The sequence below is a fragment of the Pyrgilauda ruficollis genome, unplaced genomic scaffold (genome assembly GCF_017590135.1).
Source record: "Pyrgilauda ruficollis isolate IOZ18807 unplaced genomic scaffold, ASM1759013v1 scaffold140, whole genome shotgun sequence".
NCBI classification, from domain to species: Eukaryota; Metazoa; Chordata; class Aves; order Passeriformes; family Passeridae; genus Pyrgilauda; species Pyrgilauda ruficollis.
In genome coordinates, this window is record NW_024512544.1 from 592,619 (window position 1) to 612,395 (window position 19,777).

Consider the following 19,777-nt stretch of genomic DNA (forward strand, 5'->3'; position numbering starts at 1 on the left):
GGTAGTTGTAGAGGGTGAGAAGGTCCATGTGACACAAGATGAGGCAAAAAACCCATGTTTAACTGTGGCTGGCCAAATTCTCAGCTGATCTAAAGTGATGTTGCAAGTAGCTTCATAGAAACTCACACCAAATGGAGTTTGGCCTCTAGCTTTACCCATGTTAAAGCCAAACCACAGGCAAGTTTTTTTCCTGTTAATCCAAGGACAGTGATGAATCAGGCTATGAGGCAATTGCAGTGATTTGCAGCCAGGTTAGGTATTAACAGTAAATACATGTTGTTCACCTGGTTTGCCAGTAATGTCAAGGACTTGTAGTGCAGAGGTTCAGGAGAAGATCAGAATATGCAAAAGGTCATTGCTCCTTTGACTTTGTATGCTCAGACCAGAAAGCACATCCTGTTTTGGAACCTTACAGGACATGGCAGCAAAATGTGGGCTGCCATTTTCCAAAAGCTGACATTAATTTTTGGGGCAAAAGCTGTGTTATATTTATAGTTGGATTTTTTTTTTTCCTCTGAGAATCTGGTTGGTTAAGTGAGAGACAAGACCTGTTTTCAGAATAAAACCTAAATCTAGAGCTTGTCTGAGTTAGAACAGCTGTGTTGGATTTCAGTTTATATCAGCTAAAGCTTCGGCCTGGTGCATGGATAAACTAGTAGATAACTAGAATGGACCCGGTAAAAAGGTAATTGCTTCTAGTCAATCTCCACAACCTGATGAAGCAATGACCTAGCATATTGTGCTTCTTCAGGCTAAAGCACTGCAAGAAATTATAATGCCACAAAAATAACTCATTTAAACTTTTGATTGTCCTGGAGGCTCGGATCTTCCATCAAGCAAAACCTGATTGTCTCCTAAGAAACACAGTTAAAATTGTGTAGGTTGATTAACTTCTTGATGTTAGCAAAGAAACAGTAGCCCAACCAAATTCCTGTTCTTCAATTCCACAGACCTGCTCCCTGGCACTGAATATCTGGTGAGAGTCTACAGCGTTTCTGAGCAGCATGAGAGCGCACCTTTGTACGGAATCCAGAAAACAGGTACTTGGATGCACATGTGGCTCATACCATCCTTTAAGAATTCATTAGTGGGACTGAATTACTTTTTTTTTTTTTCCTGTGATGATGCCAAGCAGTTTGGTTGAGCTCACCCTTGTGTCTCTTGAAACACCCAGGCCTTGATTCCCCCACTGGCCTGGACTTCTCGGATATAACAGCGAACTCCTTCACCGTGCACTGGATCGCTCCTCGCGCCACCATCACGGGCTACAGGATCCGCTACCAGCCCGAGCAGGGCGGGGGCCGGCCCAAGGAGGAGCGTGTGCCCCCCTCCAGGAACTCCATCACCCTCACCAACCTGCTGCCAGGCACCGAGTACGTGGTCAGCATCATCGCTGTCAACGGCAGGGAGGAGAGCCTGCCCTTGGTTGGCCAGCAGACAACAGGTGAGCCTGGAGGGAGTGCTGGATTTGGAGTGTCCTCTAGCAACGTCGTTGCTCTTAAACGTCTCCCCTTGCCAGCTTCACTCATGAGGAAATGCCTGTGTACTGAGGTAGGGCCTGATTTAGGAAAAGGTGGGAGGATCTGTGCTGCTTTCAGATGTTTCTAGGGCCAGCAGAACAATTTTCATTAAATCCAGTCCAGTGCCATATGGTTTTTAACCAGACACATCTCTTTGGGGAGGAGTGTGCTCTGAGCCAAAGGACAGACACATCAGTAGCAGAGGAGCACGGTGTAAGTGGAGTATGTAGCTGATGTACAACTGTGTTTAAATTCCTTCTTAATTCTCTGTTTTTCTAGTATCTGATGTTCCAAGGGACCTGGAAGTCACCCCTACCAGCCCAACCAGCCTCAGGATTTCCTGGGATGCTCCTGCAGTGACAGTCAGATACTACAGGATCACTTATGGTGAAACAGGTAAGGGCAGGCTGCCTACAGCTGGTCACAGACCAGAAACTCTGTTCTGAGGCTATTAGAAAGAAAATAGTAAAGGCACCTTGGGCTGTAGCAGACATATAGGTGCCTTTTTTAAAAAAGAGCAAATAATATTTTGTCTACCCAAAAGAAAGAGTATCTAGGGTATTCCAGTAATTTTAGAAGTGGTTCTATGTACATGTTTCATTCTTTTCCTCAAAACAATTTTGACCCAACAGCCACTGAAATCAACAGGGTCCTGTCTTCAGTTTGATGCATGTAGGCCTGTCCTGTTTTTTGTAGAGATTTTAAATGTATGCTTTACAGGTCCATCACATTTCTTTCTTAACCTACTCTTGCTAGGTGGAAGCAGCCCAGTACAGGAGTTCACAGTGCCTGGCACCGTGTCTACTGCCACCATCACTGGCATCAAGCCTGGTGTTGAGTACACCATCACTGTGTATGCTGTAACTGGCCGTGGAGACAGCCCTGCCAGCAGCAAGCCAGTCACTGTCACCTACAGGACAGGTGAGACCTGATGGAACCAAACAAGGCAAAAACCCCGCAGCTTTGTGTTGGCTTTTCCCCATGAATGTATATTGCTGATCCCCGGGTTCTTTTAGAAGCCATGGGCTGTAGGGCCATCTATTTCTGGAGTGATGTATCTTGATGGCACAGGAGGAGTCTGTGGACTTGGAGAAGGGAAACCCTGTGGAGTCCAGATGGGGATAAAAGCAGTGCTCAGCTGCTCACTGCAGAGTGGAAATCCTGTTGGGCTCTCATAATGTGGGGTCACTGCTGGCTTAACTCCAGAGCTTCACCGTCAGATTGTGATCCTGAGGAGACCTAACTTTCCAATGCCAAGACTGTTACTTCACTCCTGATTTGGATATAGCCAAATCCTACTCCTTCTGTAGCTTCAGGTAAAGGCATTAAGTAGCCTTTAAAACAACAAAAATCCTCAACTAACATTGATATGAGATCACTGATCATCATGGTTAAGGCTTTTTTGCTTTGGGCTAGCATGAGAGACAAATAGATAGCAACATGTGTTTTGTCTTCCAAGCAGTGCAGAATAAAATTCAGCCAGGACACAAAAGTGGAGGGAGGGTTTCCTGTACCAACATACTCAGAAAAATGATTTTTGTTGCCCAGAAATAGACACACCGTCCCAGATGCAAGTCACTGATGTCCAGGACAACAGTATCAGCATCAGATGGCTCCCTTCAACATCCCCAGTCACGGGGTATCGGGTGACTGCTGTCCCCAAGAACGGACATGGGCCCTCAAAAACGAAAAATGTCCCCGCAGGTAAGAGTCGTGTCATCCTTCACTGGATTTGTAAAGAATGCAAGATGTGACCACTAGAATCCTGCTGCTGCTTGTACCCTTTTTTGCATCTTGCTGATTTTCAGTTCTGTCTCATCCAGGACAGATGAGCTCAGGCAGATTTTTGTCCCAAAAGCTTCATATTTCTTTGACACCACTGAACTGCAGGAGTTTGTTCTTGACAGCCTCAGTGTGCATGAAAAGCACCTGCATTTCAAAGAAATACCATTGGATTTTCTAGCATCCAGCAAAACTTGCTCTGAAATCCTTCTGGAAGTCATGTAATATGACCCCTGGTTACAGGGTCATGTTCAGCATAGGTTCAGTCACACTACAGGTTTGTAGTGTAGTACCTGTGGAACCTGCCATGTCAGCTCTTAGGAAAACTGCATGTTGTGGGATCAACAGAGCACTTGGGGATGCTTGTGAAGCAGCTGAGCTGATGGTCAGTCTTATCCTAAAAAATGATGAAAGCTGTTCTCCCTGTACCTAGTTCTACCCGCTGTGCTAACCTGTCCTTTCAGCTGTGGAGCACTGGAGCAGGTACAAAAGGCAGTTGTGCACTGCCAGAGAAGCATGATACAACTTAAAGGCAAATTTAATTTGTCAGTCCCACCTTGTTTTAATAACATTTATTCATGGTGTGGCTTAGACAGGCCATTCATTCAAGGCTACTTTGAGGCCAGCTCTCTGCAGCTTTGCGCTGCTCTTTCTGACTGTTGGTTTTCTTTCCTGCCAGATCAAACTCAAGTCACTATTGAAGGTCTGCAGCCCACAGTGGAGTATGTGGTCAGTGTCATTGCTCAGAATCAGAATGGGGAGAGCCAGCCCTTGGTTGAGACAGCTGTCACCAGTACGTATTTCACTTCATGGGAACAAACACGTGTTTTCTATTGATCTCTGAACCTACCACCACATTCCCAGGGAAAGCAAAAGCCAGGGGCCTGGTCTCCAGGAGAGTGTGAGGTCGTCTGCCCTGTGAGAAGTACCGTGCACCTAAGCTGCAGATGCTGGCAAAAATGCAGTCCCCCTGCCTCAAACACTGCCAAAATGCAATTTCCTGCCCCCTCAAAGTGCTGTGCTTCTTATTTTCTTTCACTAAAGCTACAAAGTCTCTTGGGGTTTCCATCAACCAATTGGGTTTGCCATCAACCAATCAGTGGATAAAATGTGCCAAGATCTCCTTTGTGTGGAGCTAGGTGGCAAAGGTGATTGCTGTTAAGGGGCTGGACTGGGCTTGGGAGCACTTGCCCTGTGTGAGGGAGTAAGGGAAACCACATGGGTTAAACCACATGGGTTGTACCAAGAACTTGGGATGAAACACTGAAAAAAAAAATAAATTCCAGGACTGAGGTGCTGTGTAGAAAACAGCAGTTGTGCTCAGGTCACAGGAGGGACAGAAGAGGGACCTTGTAACTCAGGGATACGTTTGAGGTAAAGTGTTTTTGAGGGATGCCTCTGGGGTAGGGATTTGTGTGATTCTTACTTCCCTGCTCAAGCTTGTATTCAAAACCATGACTCAACCCCAAACACTGCAGACAACAGGAGCTTCCCCAGAGCTTTGCAGAAATGAGTGAAGAGTGCATATTCAAACCAACAAATTCCTGGACAAAAATCACCTTTGCCAGCTAGAAAGTGTAGAAAAATGAGGACTAATATAACATGGCAAATGAAAAAGATGAAACTTTGTAGAAAAGCATGGGTTTGATCCAATATAAAAATTACATGCTAAATCCTCCCATTTTGTGTAGCAGATGGGTGTATTTCTGTGATAGCCACTCCAGATTTCTGAGGAACAAGGCTCACTTCCCCTGCTCTGAGCTCCCACCTTGCCAGGAAATCCTGTGAATTGGTTTAATTGGGAGGTGTGCATATCACCCAGTTGCACCTGCAGACATTCCGTGTGCACTCAATACAAAGCTGAAAAGTTTGTTTCTAACTGATTTTGCAATGTAATATGCTGAGTAATTTTGCTTTCTTGATGAATATGTTAATTGGATATTAATTTATGAAAGAAAATAGCGGGATGGATTCTCCTTGGACTGGCACTTAGCACAGCAGCTCACAGTGGTGAGCAGCAAGCGCAGCATGAACCCAAACTTGCAGAGCCAGGTGTGTTCTTTGGCACCAGCAACCATTTTTACATGGGAGAAATGGGTCTTAGCATTCCCATTTCTTCTTGTCCACTTTTAAGGTAGCTTAATGCTACTGGAGTTGTGTGAAAGAGGTTTTGGTGCCAAGGGGAATCAAAAATAGTGAGAATTTGTGTTCTGGCTGCTTTGAAGATGGCAATGCAGGTCCTTTTGGTTTCAGCAAAGCCAAGATTGCTTTCCTGCTGCCTGGCACCTCCAAACTCAGGCTTAGGGATGTAAGCATGTGTGCAAGGTGCAGCACAGAGGAGAATCCAGTGCCCCCCTTGCCACACCAAACTGAAAACCGCTTTGCATGTAATCGAAATGCTTTTTATTTTCCTCACCCACAACCTGCTTTTTATCACTTAACCTCTTACCGTTAATTTGCCTAACAGACATTGACCGCCCTAAAGGACTAACATTCACTGAGGTGGATGTTGATTCCATCAAAATTGCTTGGGAAAGCCCTCAGGGGCAAGTCACCAGGTACAGGGTGACCTACTCAAGCCCTGAGGATGGAATCCATGAGCTATTGCCGGCCCCAGGTGGCGAAGAAGACACTGCTGAGCTGCATGGCCTCAGGCCAGGTTCTGAGTACACTATCAATATCGTTGCCATTTACGATGACATGGAGAGCCTGCCCCTCACTGGGACCCAGTCCACAGGTACAGCTCCCACCACCCCCAGCAGGCCATGGCAGCAGCGAGGGGTGAAGTGTGCTTCCATGTGCTCCGTGCGGGGCAGCCCAGGGGATGGGATTGCTCCTGAGGGATGGCTTAGCTGGGGCCAGAGAGCTGCCTGGAGCAGAGTCAGCCTGCATACACATCAGGGAAGGCAGGCAGGAGAGCAGGATTGCAGATCCTAGAGAAAGGAGGGAGGGTGTCAGTGGTGTCCTGTCCCTGGTCACGGAGCCTGATCCATGGTGAGCACTCTCACAATGCTCTTGTGCTCCCTTCAGGGTATGGGACCAGGTGGTGACCAGCAAGAGAGATGAGGGCAGCTTTCATGCCCCAGGGGCCTTGCTGTTGGAGCCAAAGATCAGCAGGAAGGGCTGGCAGATTGCTGAACCCTCAGAGCCTGCAGATCCCTCACTGGCACTGCCCTAGGGACCACAGCCCACTGCATGCCCACACCCTGCACCCTCATCACCTCCACAGGAGAGTCCCTTCTGTGCCAGGCTGATCCAGCTGCAATTCCATGCCTTGAAAATTCCTTGATGAGAAAGAAAAATTATTGCAAGGCATTAGCTTGATGTTGCTTCCAGCAATATGGAATCTGTCGCAGGCTTCCAGCATTACCAGATGTGACTTTATTACAAAGACAGGTAGCACCTGTGTAATAAAGATCTCCCATTCATTTGTGGCTGAAAAGTTGGCACTTTAATTCCAGGGGTGGAATGAATTCAGTGGGTCCTAGTGTTCAGATCTGCTGTGCTAAACTGAAGCAAAGTGATGTAATGATGGGACAGCTGGCTGACTATCTGCCAGAAAGGCAAATATAATACTTTTTCAAACACACCCTCTGTGGTTTACCTTCTGAGGGCTGTTCAAAAGTGGATTTGAAGTATTCAAGACTTTCCATTGACTCTCATGGACTGTAGATTGAGCTCTGAGCTAAGCCTAAGAAGGAAGAGTTATCCTGTATTTCCACTTTGTAAAACTGGAAAGCATTGAGAGCAAAGTGCCATAGTGGGCACTATGGTAAGGTATGTCTTTGTTTTGTTTACAGCCCCAGGCTTATCAAAAGTGAGGCAAGAGAATATTTCAATGGGCACTCCTTTTTTTAGGCAGGCATTTGTTTGTAAGGATAGTGGATCTGTTAGCTCCTGAACAGGCTCTTGTGTGATGAGTCTTATGGCCACCACAGCTCCGCTTTTCCATTGCCTTGCTCGCTGTGTAAGTGGCTGTAAAATGCTTCCCCTCTCCATTTGCGGTATTTTTATATCTTCTCTGCAATTCCTGAGCCTGCTTCCTACTTACTTTTGTAAATCATCCGTTGTATTTTGGAAATTAACAGACCGGGGCAAGTGGAGCAGGACTAAGCTGTGAGCTGTGTGATGAAAAGCAGAGACTGGTAGAATAATCAAAACAGGCTGGCCTGCTGGAGATTTAGCACCTTCCCAAGCCTTTATCTTATATCACAACAAATGTCATTGCTCACTTAATTTCAGGGTTGAAGCATTGATATCTCCTTATTTCTGCTGAGAAGTGTTTCTGTAGATTTGAGAATCTCCTCCTGAACAATATTTGCCCTCCCAGGGTGCTTTATGCCTGTGTTTGCACAAGGCACTCCACTTTCCTGGCCTAAACCTGTCTCAAGTTCAGGAGAGAATACTGTCTTACCCAACTGTCTTTTTTTAAAGTAACCATGTGCCTGTCTGGATTTTTGCAGCAATTCCACCTCCAACAAACCTGAAGTTTACTCAGGTAACTCCCACCAGTCTCACCATCAACTGGAATGCACCCAACGTTCGCCTCACTGGCTACAGAGTCAGAGTGAACCCCAAGGAAAAGACTGGTCCTATGAAAGAAATCAACCTTTCTCCAGACAGCACATCTGCAGTCGTGTCTGGCTTGATGGTAACTTTTTTCTTTGTATTGTGGGAAGTAGATTTTTGAAGAAATTTCAGATTCCCGTGTCAGGAGCTTCAGTTGGAGTAGATCATTGCAGCTCCTAAGGGTCTGGCTCTGAAACTCATCATGGCAAGTCAGCCTGCAGCTACTCAGCAGTGTAGTTTTTTTTAAAAGGCAAGTAATTGGCCTGCTGAAGCTGCATTCTACCCCCTTCCTCATCTAGCACAGAGAGACTGGATGCCTAATCAAATGCAAATTACCAGGTTCACAATCAAGAGTAACCCAGCAAAATGCTTTTACTCATCTTTCACAAAAGAGGTCAGATAAAGTGATCTAACGCAAAGATTTCAAGCTGTGATATGGGAGCTCTGGCAGTCTATTGCCCATTTTTAAGACATCTGCAAAATGTAAGTTAAAAATACAAGTCTTTTGTGAGTAGGCTTAAATTTGCTATATAGCCGTCTTCTCCACTGGAAGCATTTCAGGAGTTCCTGAACTGGAGAAGGCTGAAAATAACTGCTTTTATGGTTCCTGCAATCCTAAAAAGCTACTGATCTGTTTTTAAGGAGTTTTATGAATAATTTTCAAAAATGAGCCTTAAAAAACATTCTCATCTAAATGGACCCACGGTCTGATGCAGCCAAGGACAAACCCCCCTCCCCCCCATGCTGTTACATTCACAATTATCTTTTATTCACATTATTTTATTCTTTATCATAGCAAATGGCATCCATTAACCCTGGGAAAAATAGGAGAGAAATTAGAGTTTCTCTGAAGAATCAGCTTTGAAGCACAGATTTTAAAATGAGGGGTGATAAATAAGCTTCTTCCAGGATTTCTTCTGCTCCTGAGTGTGGCCGTGTGTCAGGGTCTGTGCCTACTCTTTTATTCTGGCTGGAAATAATTAGAATTATCCCATCAGTCCTTCCCCAATTTATTTCAAGTTTTCATATTTCAATAAGTGGTGACTGAGAAATGTGGCTCCACCAAACACTGACTTGAGGGCAGGAGTATTTCCCCCTGGGCCGGGTCCTTCTCTTAATGTGGTACAACTCTGTCCATTCTAGGTAGCAACCAAGTATGAAGTGAGTGTGTATGCCCTGAAGGACTCCCTGACCAGCAGACCAGCCCAGGGGGTGGTCACAACACTTGAAAGTAAGTGGTGAACATCCCCAAATGTCCACTTAGTGCTGTGTGGGTGCAGAGGCTGGGAGCTCTGACCAAATCCCCATCCCAGGCTGCACCAACCCTTGGCTGGTAAGCTTGCCAGTCCCCACTGTACTGAGAGGACCCTTTCCCTTGTGTGCAGATGTGAGTCCCCCTCGCAGGCCCCGGGTGACAGATGTCACCGAGACAACCATCACCATCACCTGGAGGACCAAGACTGAGACCATCACTGGCTTCCTGGTGGAAGCTGTCCCTGCAGGCGGCCAGAGCCCCATCCAGAGGACCATCAGCCCTGAGCTCAGGAGTTACACTATCACTGGTAAGTGAGGGCTTCTGCAGTTCCAGGGTCGTATCAGAAAGTACACTGGGTTCTTGTTTTGGAATTTAATATCCTTGATGAGAAATACTATAGGAACAAAAGATGGGAAAAATACCTGAGGCATCAAGACTAGACTCCATGAAGAGGTTATTGAAAGACCTTCTGATGACCATCTTAGGTGGCTTCCTCTCCTTAGCTAACATTTGTGTTTCATCTTCATTTTAGGCTTGCAGCCTGGCACTGACTACAAGATCTACCTGTACACTCTGAACGAGAACGCACGCAGCTCCCCCGTGGTACTGGATGCCTCCACTGGTAATGATCTTGTCTGACCTTTTTGCTCATGTTAACACACAGCAATCACATATGGCCAGTTAGGAGTTGTCTGTATCTGATCACATTTAGTATTCCCTGTGACTTACAGGGTGTCAAGCAGGTGTAGCTCAGGTGAACAATATCCTGGTTTTTTCTGCATTTGACTTGTTAAACCCTTTTGTTTCCACCCAGCTATCGATGCTCCTTCTAACCTACGCTTCCTTACAACCACGAGCAACTCCCTGCTGGCCACCTGGCAGCCTCCCCGAGCCAAGATCACGGGCTACGTCATCAGATATGAGAAACCTGGCTCACCAGTCAGGGAGGTCTTGCCTCGGCCCCGGCCCGGCACCACCGAGGCTACCATTACTGGTAACTCTGTTTTGTCTGGGAGCTCTTCACCTGAAACACTTGAGTTTCAAGAGAGGGAGGGGGAAGGCCTAATTATACTGATGATTAGCTAATAGGCAGAAAATTGTGTTCCTTTATTGTGGTTTCCAGTACAGGAGAGTGCTCTTGTAAGCACAGCTGTCCTACGAACACATTGCACTTCACTGATCAGAACAACCACCACATTTGAACAGTCTGGTGCTTGTTTCCACTGTCAACACAATTGTTGTCCTTTCAAGGAAGAAAAGCCCCTGATTCTGGCACCCACCAGTTACATGTGCTAAAGATCCCTTATGTTTGTGTCCATGATCCCAGCTGACATGGTCAGACTGCAAACTTGCTCTGAGGAGCAGGAGGCTGAACTCTGTGCACTGTCCTGAAAACCTCGGGTGTGAAATGCACCTACCCAATGTAGCCATACCCACCTCTCATTCTGCCTCAGTTCTCACACATAATCATAAAAGAAAAGCAACTCATGAGTCTAAAATTGCCCTTCCTCCCTCCCTAGGTTTGGAACCTGGCACTGAATACATCATCTACATCATTGCTGTGAAGAACAGTCAGAAGAGTGAACCACTGGTTGGCAGAAAAAGGACAGGTAAAACAAAGCTCTGGACTGTTGGGTGCCAGCAGGAGAGAGCTTCCACTTGGGGAATACAGAGTGAAAGACATTGAAGGACACTTGTGGAGGACTGAAATAATAATGTTTTTAAAAATATCCCATTCACACACACTTTTTCTTTGAGTCAAATAGGCTTTGTAAAGAGGTTTTCCTTTCTAAGGATGCAGGAGGTACACTTCTAAATTCATTTTAATAACACCCATGTTTGAACACTAGCAGCAGAACAGCATGCATGATGCTGGATTCTTGCTTGGGTACCTAATGGATAATCAAATCAGGGTTAACATGATTGTCTAACACTTGATGGTGTCAAATGCAGAATCCATTCAGTTTGTTGCTTGTTGCATTCCTCTTACTTTGCAACTTTCACAGTACAAGATTGACCTATAGCAAGTGAAATACCAGCTGAACATCCACATATGATCAAGGAGCCAGTTTCTTCCTGCTCACCAGTGATTCCTCTTAAAATGATAACCTGCAACTATCTCTTGTAATCATTCCTTCTCAGTTTGAGCAGTGGTGGTGGCTTCTTTGGGTTGCAGTGTTCAAAAGTGTCGCTCAGCTGTATGAAAATTTCATACCAACACACTTCTTATGGCTATGTGTGAAAGATACAGAGAGTGAAATTACCTTTACAGTCAGTGCAAGGTCATAAAAAGTGTGTTGCATCTCGGGGTAATTGCTAATATTTGATGCTTGGAGTGGCGTAATGCAGCTGTTTGATTAGCCATTGTTGCTTTGCTTGATGGCCTCTAACCTTTCTTTGGCCAGATGAGCTCCCCACGCTGATCAGCAGACCACACCCCAACCAGCCCGACATCCTGGACGTGCCTTCCATTGACGAGGGGACCCCTTACCTCACGAACAACAGGTATGACAATGGCAACGGTATCCAACTTCCAGGCTCCTCTGGCCACCCCCAGACAGTGGGACACCAGGGACAGCAAGTCTTCTTCGAGGAGCACGGCTACAGGCGGCCGGGACCCACCACGGCCACTCCCCTCAGGCCGGGCTCCAGGCAGCCGCTGCCCAGCGTGGACGAGGCCATCGAGATCCCGGGCTACCAGGTGCCCATCGTGGTGGAGCCCTCGTACCCGCACTCGCGCGGGCCCCGGCGCAACGACAGCGCGGGCCAGGAGGCCCTGTCCCAGACCACCATCTCCTGGAGGCCGCTGCTGGAGAGCTCCGAGTACATCATCTCCTGCCAGCCCGTCAGCCAGGACGAGGACACCCTGCAGGTAACGGGGTGGTGAAGCCTCACCTGGGTCTCTCGGGGCCACAGTGCCTTTGCTGTGCTGAGGGAGTGGCAGGAATTAGCCTTAGGAGTCTGTTTAACACGTAGCTGAGACCAGGGTGGATGAAAGCCTCCTCATCTCCTTTATGGAAAAGGCTACGGGATAAAATTGCAAAACCAGAAAACTTGGAAATGCTGTCAGCAGTGATGTTTCACCAGGGAAGGGGGCAGCAAGCTGAAAGGGAGTTCCAGAGATTGAGGTGCTGCTTCTCCAAGCTACAGCACTCTTCCTATGAAGTCTCCCTTGGTTTCCTTGAAATGGCAAAACGAACCCCTTGTGGTTGATAGTCCAGAGTAGCCAAGTCTAATTTGGTGTTGTTTGAAGTTCTCTGAGCATCTAAGGGGAGTGGTCTGGCTCCATTGTGGTACAGAGCATAGGGGTCATCCTAAACACCCTGTCTGCTATGAGAGAGGTAACACCGAAAGGCTATTCCCTCCCACCTTTCTGGTGACCTGGCATTGTCTCTTGTTGCAGTTCAGGGTTCCTGGCACTTCCTCTAGTGCCACACTCAAGGGTCTCACAAGAGGGGCCACCTACAACATCATAGTGGAAGCCCTGAAGGACCACCGGAGACAGAAGGTGCTGGAGGAGGTGGTCACAGTTGGCAATACTGGTAAGGAACAGCCTTAGGGAGCCTGGCTGAACCTGTGCAGCCCCTGCCTCATTCCCCTTACTCAGGGCCACCTGCCTGGTGCCCAAGCTTGACAAAAGTTCAGAAAGGAAACTTCTGACAAGGACAGTTCATAGCAGGACACTGGGACAAGTGATTTGTGAGATTTGTGGTTTTGGATAACTGACACACACTGATGGTGGGATGAGAGCTGTCCTGAGCTGCTGTGCAAGCACAGAGAGTGTGCTTTGAGGCTGCAGACACACCCCAAGGCAGATCTGGTATTTGCTGTGCTTAAAGGGAGTCTTGTATCTGTCACAGACTGGACCATCAGCTCTTGACCCTGATCATCACACCTGAACTGGTGGTGGTAAAGCACCCACCAGCCAAGGCACACACCTAACGTGACCAATCACTGCCCAACCACAGGGTCTGCTCTCCTTCTCCCTTCCCCCTGCCATGACACAGAACCTGCAGCACCCCAAAAAGGTGCACATGGAGCTACCACCCCCCTGCTGTTCCTCAGCATCTTGCATCACATTTTCTCCTAAAGACAGGCAAGAGTCAGGTTGTTGCTCACCAGCAGCAAATGCAGAAACTCATACTTGCTTCCAACTTGGCAAATGAAAATGAAAATAGCCTTCATGTCAGTTTTTTTATCGTTCAACTGCTCTGACACATGCAAATGGAAAATAAATCACAGGGAGCTGGGCTGCTGACAACCATCAAGTACATGCCCATAGGGTAGCTCCATTACTGCCAGGATATTACAAGAAGAAAAACGTGTGTATTCACTGAAAATCAGTCTGTCTTTCAGCAGTTCCCATTGCTGTGTGTGATGCCTGTTTCTTCTCTTTCTGTTCCAGTGTCTGAAGGATTAAACCAGCCAGCTGACGACACCTGCTTTGATACTTACACTGGCTCCTTCTATTCCATTGGCGAGGAATGGGAGCGCTTATCTGAAACTGGCTTTAAGCTCTGGTGCCAGTGTTTAGGCTTTGGCAGTGGCCATTTCAGATGTGACTCTTCTAGTGAGTAGCTTGCTGTTAACCATTCCCATCCCCACTCTCCCCCAGCTGCAGTGGCATGTTTGACAGACTCAGCCTGATCCAAACATGATGCAGATGAAGGCAGGATCTTAAACCAAAGCGGTGTTTTGCATCGTGAGAAGTGATGGAAAACTTTGGTTACCTCTGAGCTTTGCAGCTAATCTAGAATTGCCATCAGCAACAATCACTATTGTATTGATAAGAGACTTTTTTACCTTGCCAGACATGTCTAGGTAATATGGGAAAGTGTGGATTTCAGTGGTTATTACAGCCAGTGCTGCTATTACAATAAATATGGTTTGCATTGCAGGCAGCCTTTGCAAAGCAGCTTGCAAAACCACTTTTCTAATTTTTCTAACACTTCTGCCCAGGGCATTAAGTTTTATTCTTTGCAGAACTGTGTGGTTTACATGGGAAAAAAAAATCCAACTTGACATAAGGGAATGGAACAAAAGTCTAACACAAAAGTTTAACACAACACATACCCAGCTAATTGAAATTAGGCTTTTAAATTGTGGAATAAGCTCAACAGAGAGAGTATTTCTGCAGTTTGCATAGATTCAGAGGAGTCTTTGTAAAGACACTTAATTTTACAGGAAAAGATGCTTATTTTACAGAATTAATATTTATGTTTCATTATTTGATACACATGGCTTACCCATGGTGTCTTGTGAGATTGTGGTGAATTTTATGCTGCGTATTTGCACAGAAAAGAACATTTAAATATTTTTCTCTCCTTTCCTGCCCCACATCTATTAAATTTCTTTTCATCTCCTATGAACCAAACCGCCTCTCCCCACTCTATTACATCCTACTTTTTTCCCCAAGAGCCTCTACACATTTTCCAGAGCTGAAACAGCCTTCAGCAGTTAAAAACTGCAGGAGCTGAACACATTTCCATCTTGGGACTTAGATGAGCTGAGAAGATTCTTTCTGCTGCCTTTCCTGAGACAATGCCAAGCTCTTTCCTTCCTGCTGCTGTGGGATAACTCCTGATTCTTGTTCCCCTGCCTTCTCCAGAGTGGTGCCATGACAATGGAGTTAACTACAAGATTGGGGAGAAGTGGGACAGGCAAGGGGAGAATGGCCAGATGATGAGCTGCACCTGCCTTGGGAATGGAAAAGGAGAATTCAAGTGTGAACCTCGTAAGTGTCTTTGTGCTGTTAGTCTGAGCCCTCATTCAGCAAGTCTCAGCATCTCAGCTCTGCCCTGCCAGGGGGACAAGCAGACTGTCAGTGTGTCTGGTTCAGGCTGAACTGGTGACAGCTTCAGTCTGTTCTCACAAGAGATGAAGGCATAAATCTCACATTCCTGAGCTTGAAAAGGAGAAAACCTTTTGTTAGATCAGGTCACAGCACACTGAGCACCTGTCTGCCTCTGGCCCTGGAGCTGCACACCAGGGACCTGTCACTGTCTCAGAGGGGTGGATTGCCCCAGCTGGGCCTGTTGCCTCAAGCTCCTCTGGCCTTCACAGTGTGACTTAAACTGCATTGCTCATGTCAGGAAAACCCCCCCTGCTGTAGGTTAAAGTGTCTGGAGAGCTGTGACCATGTCTGATGTTCCCCTGCCAGTCAGGGAGCCCCTGGTCAGACGAGGGGAGCACGCTTCCCCAGGGGCTCCTCTGCTGAGCACCAGGCTGCTTTGAGAGTGCTTAAAGCCAGGCCCAGGCCCTGCAGCTGAGCTCTGCCCGTGCCTCCACAGATGAGACCACGTGCTATGACGATGGGAAGATGTACCACGTTGGGGAGCAGTGGCAGAAGGAGTACTTTGGGGCCATCTGCTCCTGCACTTGTTACGGAGGACAGCAGGTAAGCAGGAGGGAGGTGTTACGTGGGACACAGGGGAGGCTGTGCTGGGCTGCACGTACCAGACTGCTGGGTTTCAGGTCATGGAATGGGCTAAAACGGGCCCAAATAAGGACAGAAGTAATTAGGAGAGCTGCAGCACTTGCACTGGTGCCTGTCTGGTGTAACACAGGAGCAGCCTCACTGGTGCTGCTGGCTCTAGCCTCGTGTATGAATGATCATGAATTGATGGCTTTAAGCTGAAGGAGAGTAGACTTAGATTGGGTATCAGGAAGAAATTCTTCCCTGTGGGGGTGGTGAGGCCCTGGGACAGGTTTCCCAGAGCAGCTGTGGCTGCCCCATCCCTGGAAGTGTCCAACGCCAGGTGGATGGGGCTTGGAGCAGCCTGGGATAGTGAAAGGTGTTCCTGCCCACGGCAGGGGAATGGAATGGGATGAGCTTTAGGCTCCCTGGAGTCTGGGATTCTGTGAGCCCTGGCAGCTCCTTGGCCACGGCTCTGAGGGCCCGTTCTGTCCCCGCAGGGCTGGCGCTGTGACAACTGCCGCAGGCCCAGCGTGGAGGTGGCCCCCGAAGGCTCTGCTGGCCACACCTACACTCAGTTCACTCAGAGGTACCACCAGGCCACCAACACTGTGAGTACAGCTTTCCTGGTGTGGCACAGGTGGCGGGGTCGGTGCTCCCCAGTAGTGCATGGCAGCCCCAGTACACACACACCTGCTTGAGCTCACCCCCTCACACACAGTCCCAGCCTGGTGCATGCTCTGAGGCAGTAGTGCATGGAGTGATTTCCAGCTGTGTGCTTTGTGCTGGGAAGCAGCCCCAGGCGCTGCCAGGAGCTCCCAGCTCAAAGCACACCCGGGACAGAGCTCTAACTGATTTCCTTCCCTCCTGACAGAACGTCAACTGCCCCATTGAGTGTTTCATGCCCCTAGATGTACAGGCAGACACACAACATCCACGGGGAAAGTAACATCCAGCGAGACTGCTTGCGGCCATGGCAACAGACAAACCAAAGTGTAAAACCCCTATGTGCCACGTTACCATCCAAACTGGAGTGATGCTAGCAAAAGTGCATCTAGTGAGAATGGCCCCCTGCTCTGGAGCCATTTTCCCAGCTTAAGCTCAACTCACAGCTTCTCCAAGCGCCACTCTTGGAGTGTTTCAGACTTTTCTCGTGATTGATAGCGATTGTCTTGGTTTTGCTCAGAGGGTTGAATTCCAGTCAATATTTTCAAATTTAAAGAGGGCAAGTAAAAAAAAAATAAAAGGGGGAGGAGGGGGAGAGGTTGTAAATCACAAATCTGGTGGGGGATCAAAATACTGATGGGGAGGGAGGGTGTAGAAATTCAAGGTTCCCGTGCTATGCAAGAACATTTGAGTACAACAATCCTGAGGTTTAGGGATAGGAAAGTCCACCAAACACTTCTGCTTTCACATAAGCGTGCAGCCAGCAATAAGATAGGAACAGCAAATCCAGTCACTGTGATATTTAAAATATGCACAGTCCTAATTCTTTCTTGATGATCCTAGTATTTTTCTAGCTGTATCTTTATATCTCATACTGTTATTTATCAGTTTTGTTCCCCTGACCTTCAAGTGTTTTTATATGGGAATAAAATGTATGGAAGACACTTAGTATGCAGTTGACAAAAGAGGAATTTGGTGTAATTATGATCAGTGATTATTTTTATACTGTAAGTGCCAAAGCTTTACTACTGTGGAAAAGAAAAAAAAAAAACCAACTCTTTTAATAAAAAGATTTACAAACCAGACACATAGTTCAAGTGATTCTCTTTGCTGCCGTGGAATTTAGGATGAAGATGATTATCCTCAGCTGGATTATTCTGAGGTGGATAATTCTGAGCGGGATGATTCAGAGCTGGAGTAACATTGCCTTGACACGAGATGGAACAAACATCCCCAAGAAGAGTGAAGTAAACCTGGAGAGACTATTGGTAGAGCAGTTTGCTAATTAAAGGCTTCCAGCTGCACCCCTGCCCCCGTAGAGCGCAGACAGTGGTAGGTACAGCACGGGCAGGAGGCACAGGCTTGCTTTGGGGCAACAGGAGAAGGGAGGGAGAGGCAAACAGCCCCTGCTTTGCACATGAACTGAGCTAGAGCTGGTTCCGTACCTAGAATTCAATAAGCTTTCAGTAGCTGAGGTGCCAGAATTAGTGAGACAGTCCAAACCTGTGAATTTCAAGGTGTCCAAAGCTTCAAAACCCAGCAGGAGACAGGCACCAGTTGGGTCTAAGCCTGGGTGTTACAGGCACAGGCCCCTTGTCTCCTGTGCTTCTACCTCACGGTGGGGAGGGAGGTAAACAAAATGCTCCTCACAAGCCTTTTGATGAGTGAACCAAGCCAGCAGTGAGTCCTTTGCTTGCTCTGCCAGGACCTGTGCAGCCTTTGCAAAGGCAGAAGAGGCCAGGTGCTGTCAGGATTGCTGAGCCCCCTCCCCTCGGCTGCACACGCACTGTACTGCTCCGGTCACTGGCATTCTCTGCACCCAATAAAGCATCACATGAAAACTCCATTTGCCTTCTTGACGTGTGCCAGCTGCCCTCAGGGATTGCTATCTACAGAGCACCCCAAACCTCTGCAAAGAGTAGGATGATTGTTCTACTCCACCTGTGCTCAAAAGCCAAACGTGTCCCTAAAAAAACCTGAGAACTAAAACTGGCCCAGACAGAGACACAGAGGAGTCATTTCCCATTAAACCAGATTGGTTTTCCCAAGTGAGGGCTACATATTTTGGATCAGAGAACAACTCTGCAGTGATCCTTTCACAGTCACTTTGTCACTAAATAATTCACCAACACACTGGAGTCAGAGCCCACCTCCTCTCCTCTGCCACATCTCGTGTACCAGCAGCAACCACCTCCCCTGCCCACGGGGAGCATTTCAAGATAAAATCATTGAAACAGCACTTTTCCCCAAGCTCCCTGTAGAGGTTTGTCTGTGCCTTAAAGCAGGTGGTGCTCACAGCTATGCCAAGCCCTGCAGAATTTAAGCCCTTGGCAGTTCTTTTCCAGAACGGGAGGCACATCTCCACAGGGCTTGTCTGCTCAGCTTTGGGTAGAGCTCAGGAACAACCAGAGTCAGGGCTCTCTACTCTAGGGAAAAGTCCCTTGGTGGCTGAAGAAGAAAATAAAACCCCTCTGTTACTGGCTGCCAAGGCCCAGAATGATTCCTCCCTGCTCTCTGTTCACATCCACATTTTGGGAGCTGTTGTCCTGCCAGCACAGGACCTGCCAGGGGCAAGGTGCCACAGGTGACAGTGCAAATCCCAGCCTGGCAGCAGCTGCTCCTCGGGACACAGCAGCTGAAGGGACATTCCCTACATTCCCTTCCTTCTGGGAAATGACACCAAGCAGAGCTCACAGTGTGCTTTTAATCCCTGCAAACATCCAAGGCAGAAGCAGGGGAGGGAGGGAGGGACACCTTGAGACCACCACAGCCCTTTCCTACAACCACTCCCACAGCTTCAGGGGAAGCTTCCTTCAGGGGGAAGGTGCCAGGCTAGTTGAAATTGTCCCTGCAGCCCAGGGGACAAGCCATTCCCAGAGACATTTCTGTGAAGTCACCTCACCTGGAACCAGACCAGAGATTTTTATCAACCTTTATCCACTCAAGTGAGGCAGGATCATCAAGAGCTCTTCTCTGGGACATTAAACAATCCAATTTCCCCCCTCTGACAACTCCTGCCTGTCCTTTAACCTTACCACAGGCACAGCAGGAGGCAAAACCATCCCTCTGCAGGTGCTGAGATGTTTTGATGACTTGTGTCCAAGCCATGCAGCACAAGTAAGACAGCAGGCAGGTCCTAGGTAGAGGTATCAGCTGAGGTAGATATTTCCTATCTCCTGCAGATCTCACCTGAAGATCGGTACCTATTAACTGCCTTCAGTAAAACAAACAGTGCCCCAAGGACAGCAAACAAGGGAGCAGGGGAATACACAGAGCAGGAGCTGCCAGATTCTTACTGCCAGCCTCTGTTTTAGCCAATGCTAAAAGAAGATGCAGGTAAAGAATGGCCAGAGGGATTCCCTGGAGAACCTCACAGCAGGGTCTGTGCCAGCTGCAGCCACAACAGCAGGACACAGAAGACATGTAAGGAACATTGTGGACTCTCATCTTTGGAAGAGTCCCAAACACCAACTTTTAAAGTAAAACAGCAATGACAATTTACTGGAAGCAACAGCACAGAAAACAGTCAGAGGCCAGGGTTGGGGTTAACACAGCAAAGGGGAAATGGAC

At 47.6% G+C, this 19,777-nt stretch overlaps 1 protein-coding gene across 4 annotated transcripts in view; it reads left to right on the forward strand.

Moving 5' to 3' along the window:
• FN1 (fibronectin 1) overlaps positions 1–18,045 on the forward strand; it is a 51,890-nt gene extending 33,845 nt beyond the window's left edge. Inside the window, exons 26-46 of one of the 4 annotated variants that reach the window (XM_041460198.1) lie at positions 951–1,040; positions 1,175–1,444; positions 1,800–1,916; positions 2,277–2,441; positions 3,069–3,224; positions 3,982–4,095; positions 5,770–6,039; positions 7,766–7,953; positions 9,015–9,102; positions 9,257–9,433; positions 9,659–9,748; positions 9,941–10,120; positions 10,647–10,736; positions 11,532–11,631; positions 11,767–11,998; positions 12,530–12,668; positions 13,532–13,696; positions 14,735–14,860; positions 15,417–15,523; positions 16,042–16,152; positions 16,416–17,292. In XM_041460198.1, coding sequence (XP_041316132.1) covers positions 951–1,040; positions 1,175–1,444; positions 1,800–1,916; positions 2,277–2,441; positions 3,069–3,224; positions 3,982–4,095; positions 5,770–6,039; positions 7,766–7,953; positions 9,015–9,102; positions 9,257–9,433; positions 9,659–9,748; positions 9,941–10,120; positions 10,647–10,736; positions 11,532–11,631; positions 11,767–11,998; positions 12,530–12,668; positions 13,532–13,696; positions 14,735–14,860; positions 15,417–15,523; positions 16,042–16,152; positions 16,416–16,490 — 3,050 coding nt within the window. In that variant the 3' untranslated portion in view covers positions 16,491–17,292. Of the gene's footprint in view, positions 1–950; positions 1,041–1,174; positions 1,445–1,799; positions 1,917–2,276; positions 2,442–3,068; positions 3,225–3,981; positions 4,096–5,769; positions 6,040–7,765; positions 7,954–9,014; positions 9,103–9,256; positions 9,434–9,658; positions 9,749–9,940; positions 10,121–10,646; positions 10,737–11,531; positions 11,999–12,529; positions 12,669–13,531; positions 13,697–14,734; positions 14,861–15,416; positions 15,524–16,041; positions 16,153–16,415; positions 17,293–17,333 lie in introns of those variants that run through there. The other 3 variants (XM_041460197.1, XM_041460196.1, XM_041460199.1) reach the window with 3 other exon arrangements.
• Positions 18,046–19,777: the final 1,732 nt, after the last annotated feature.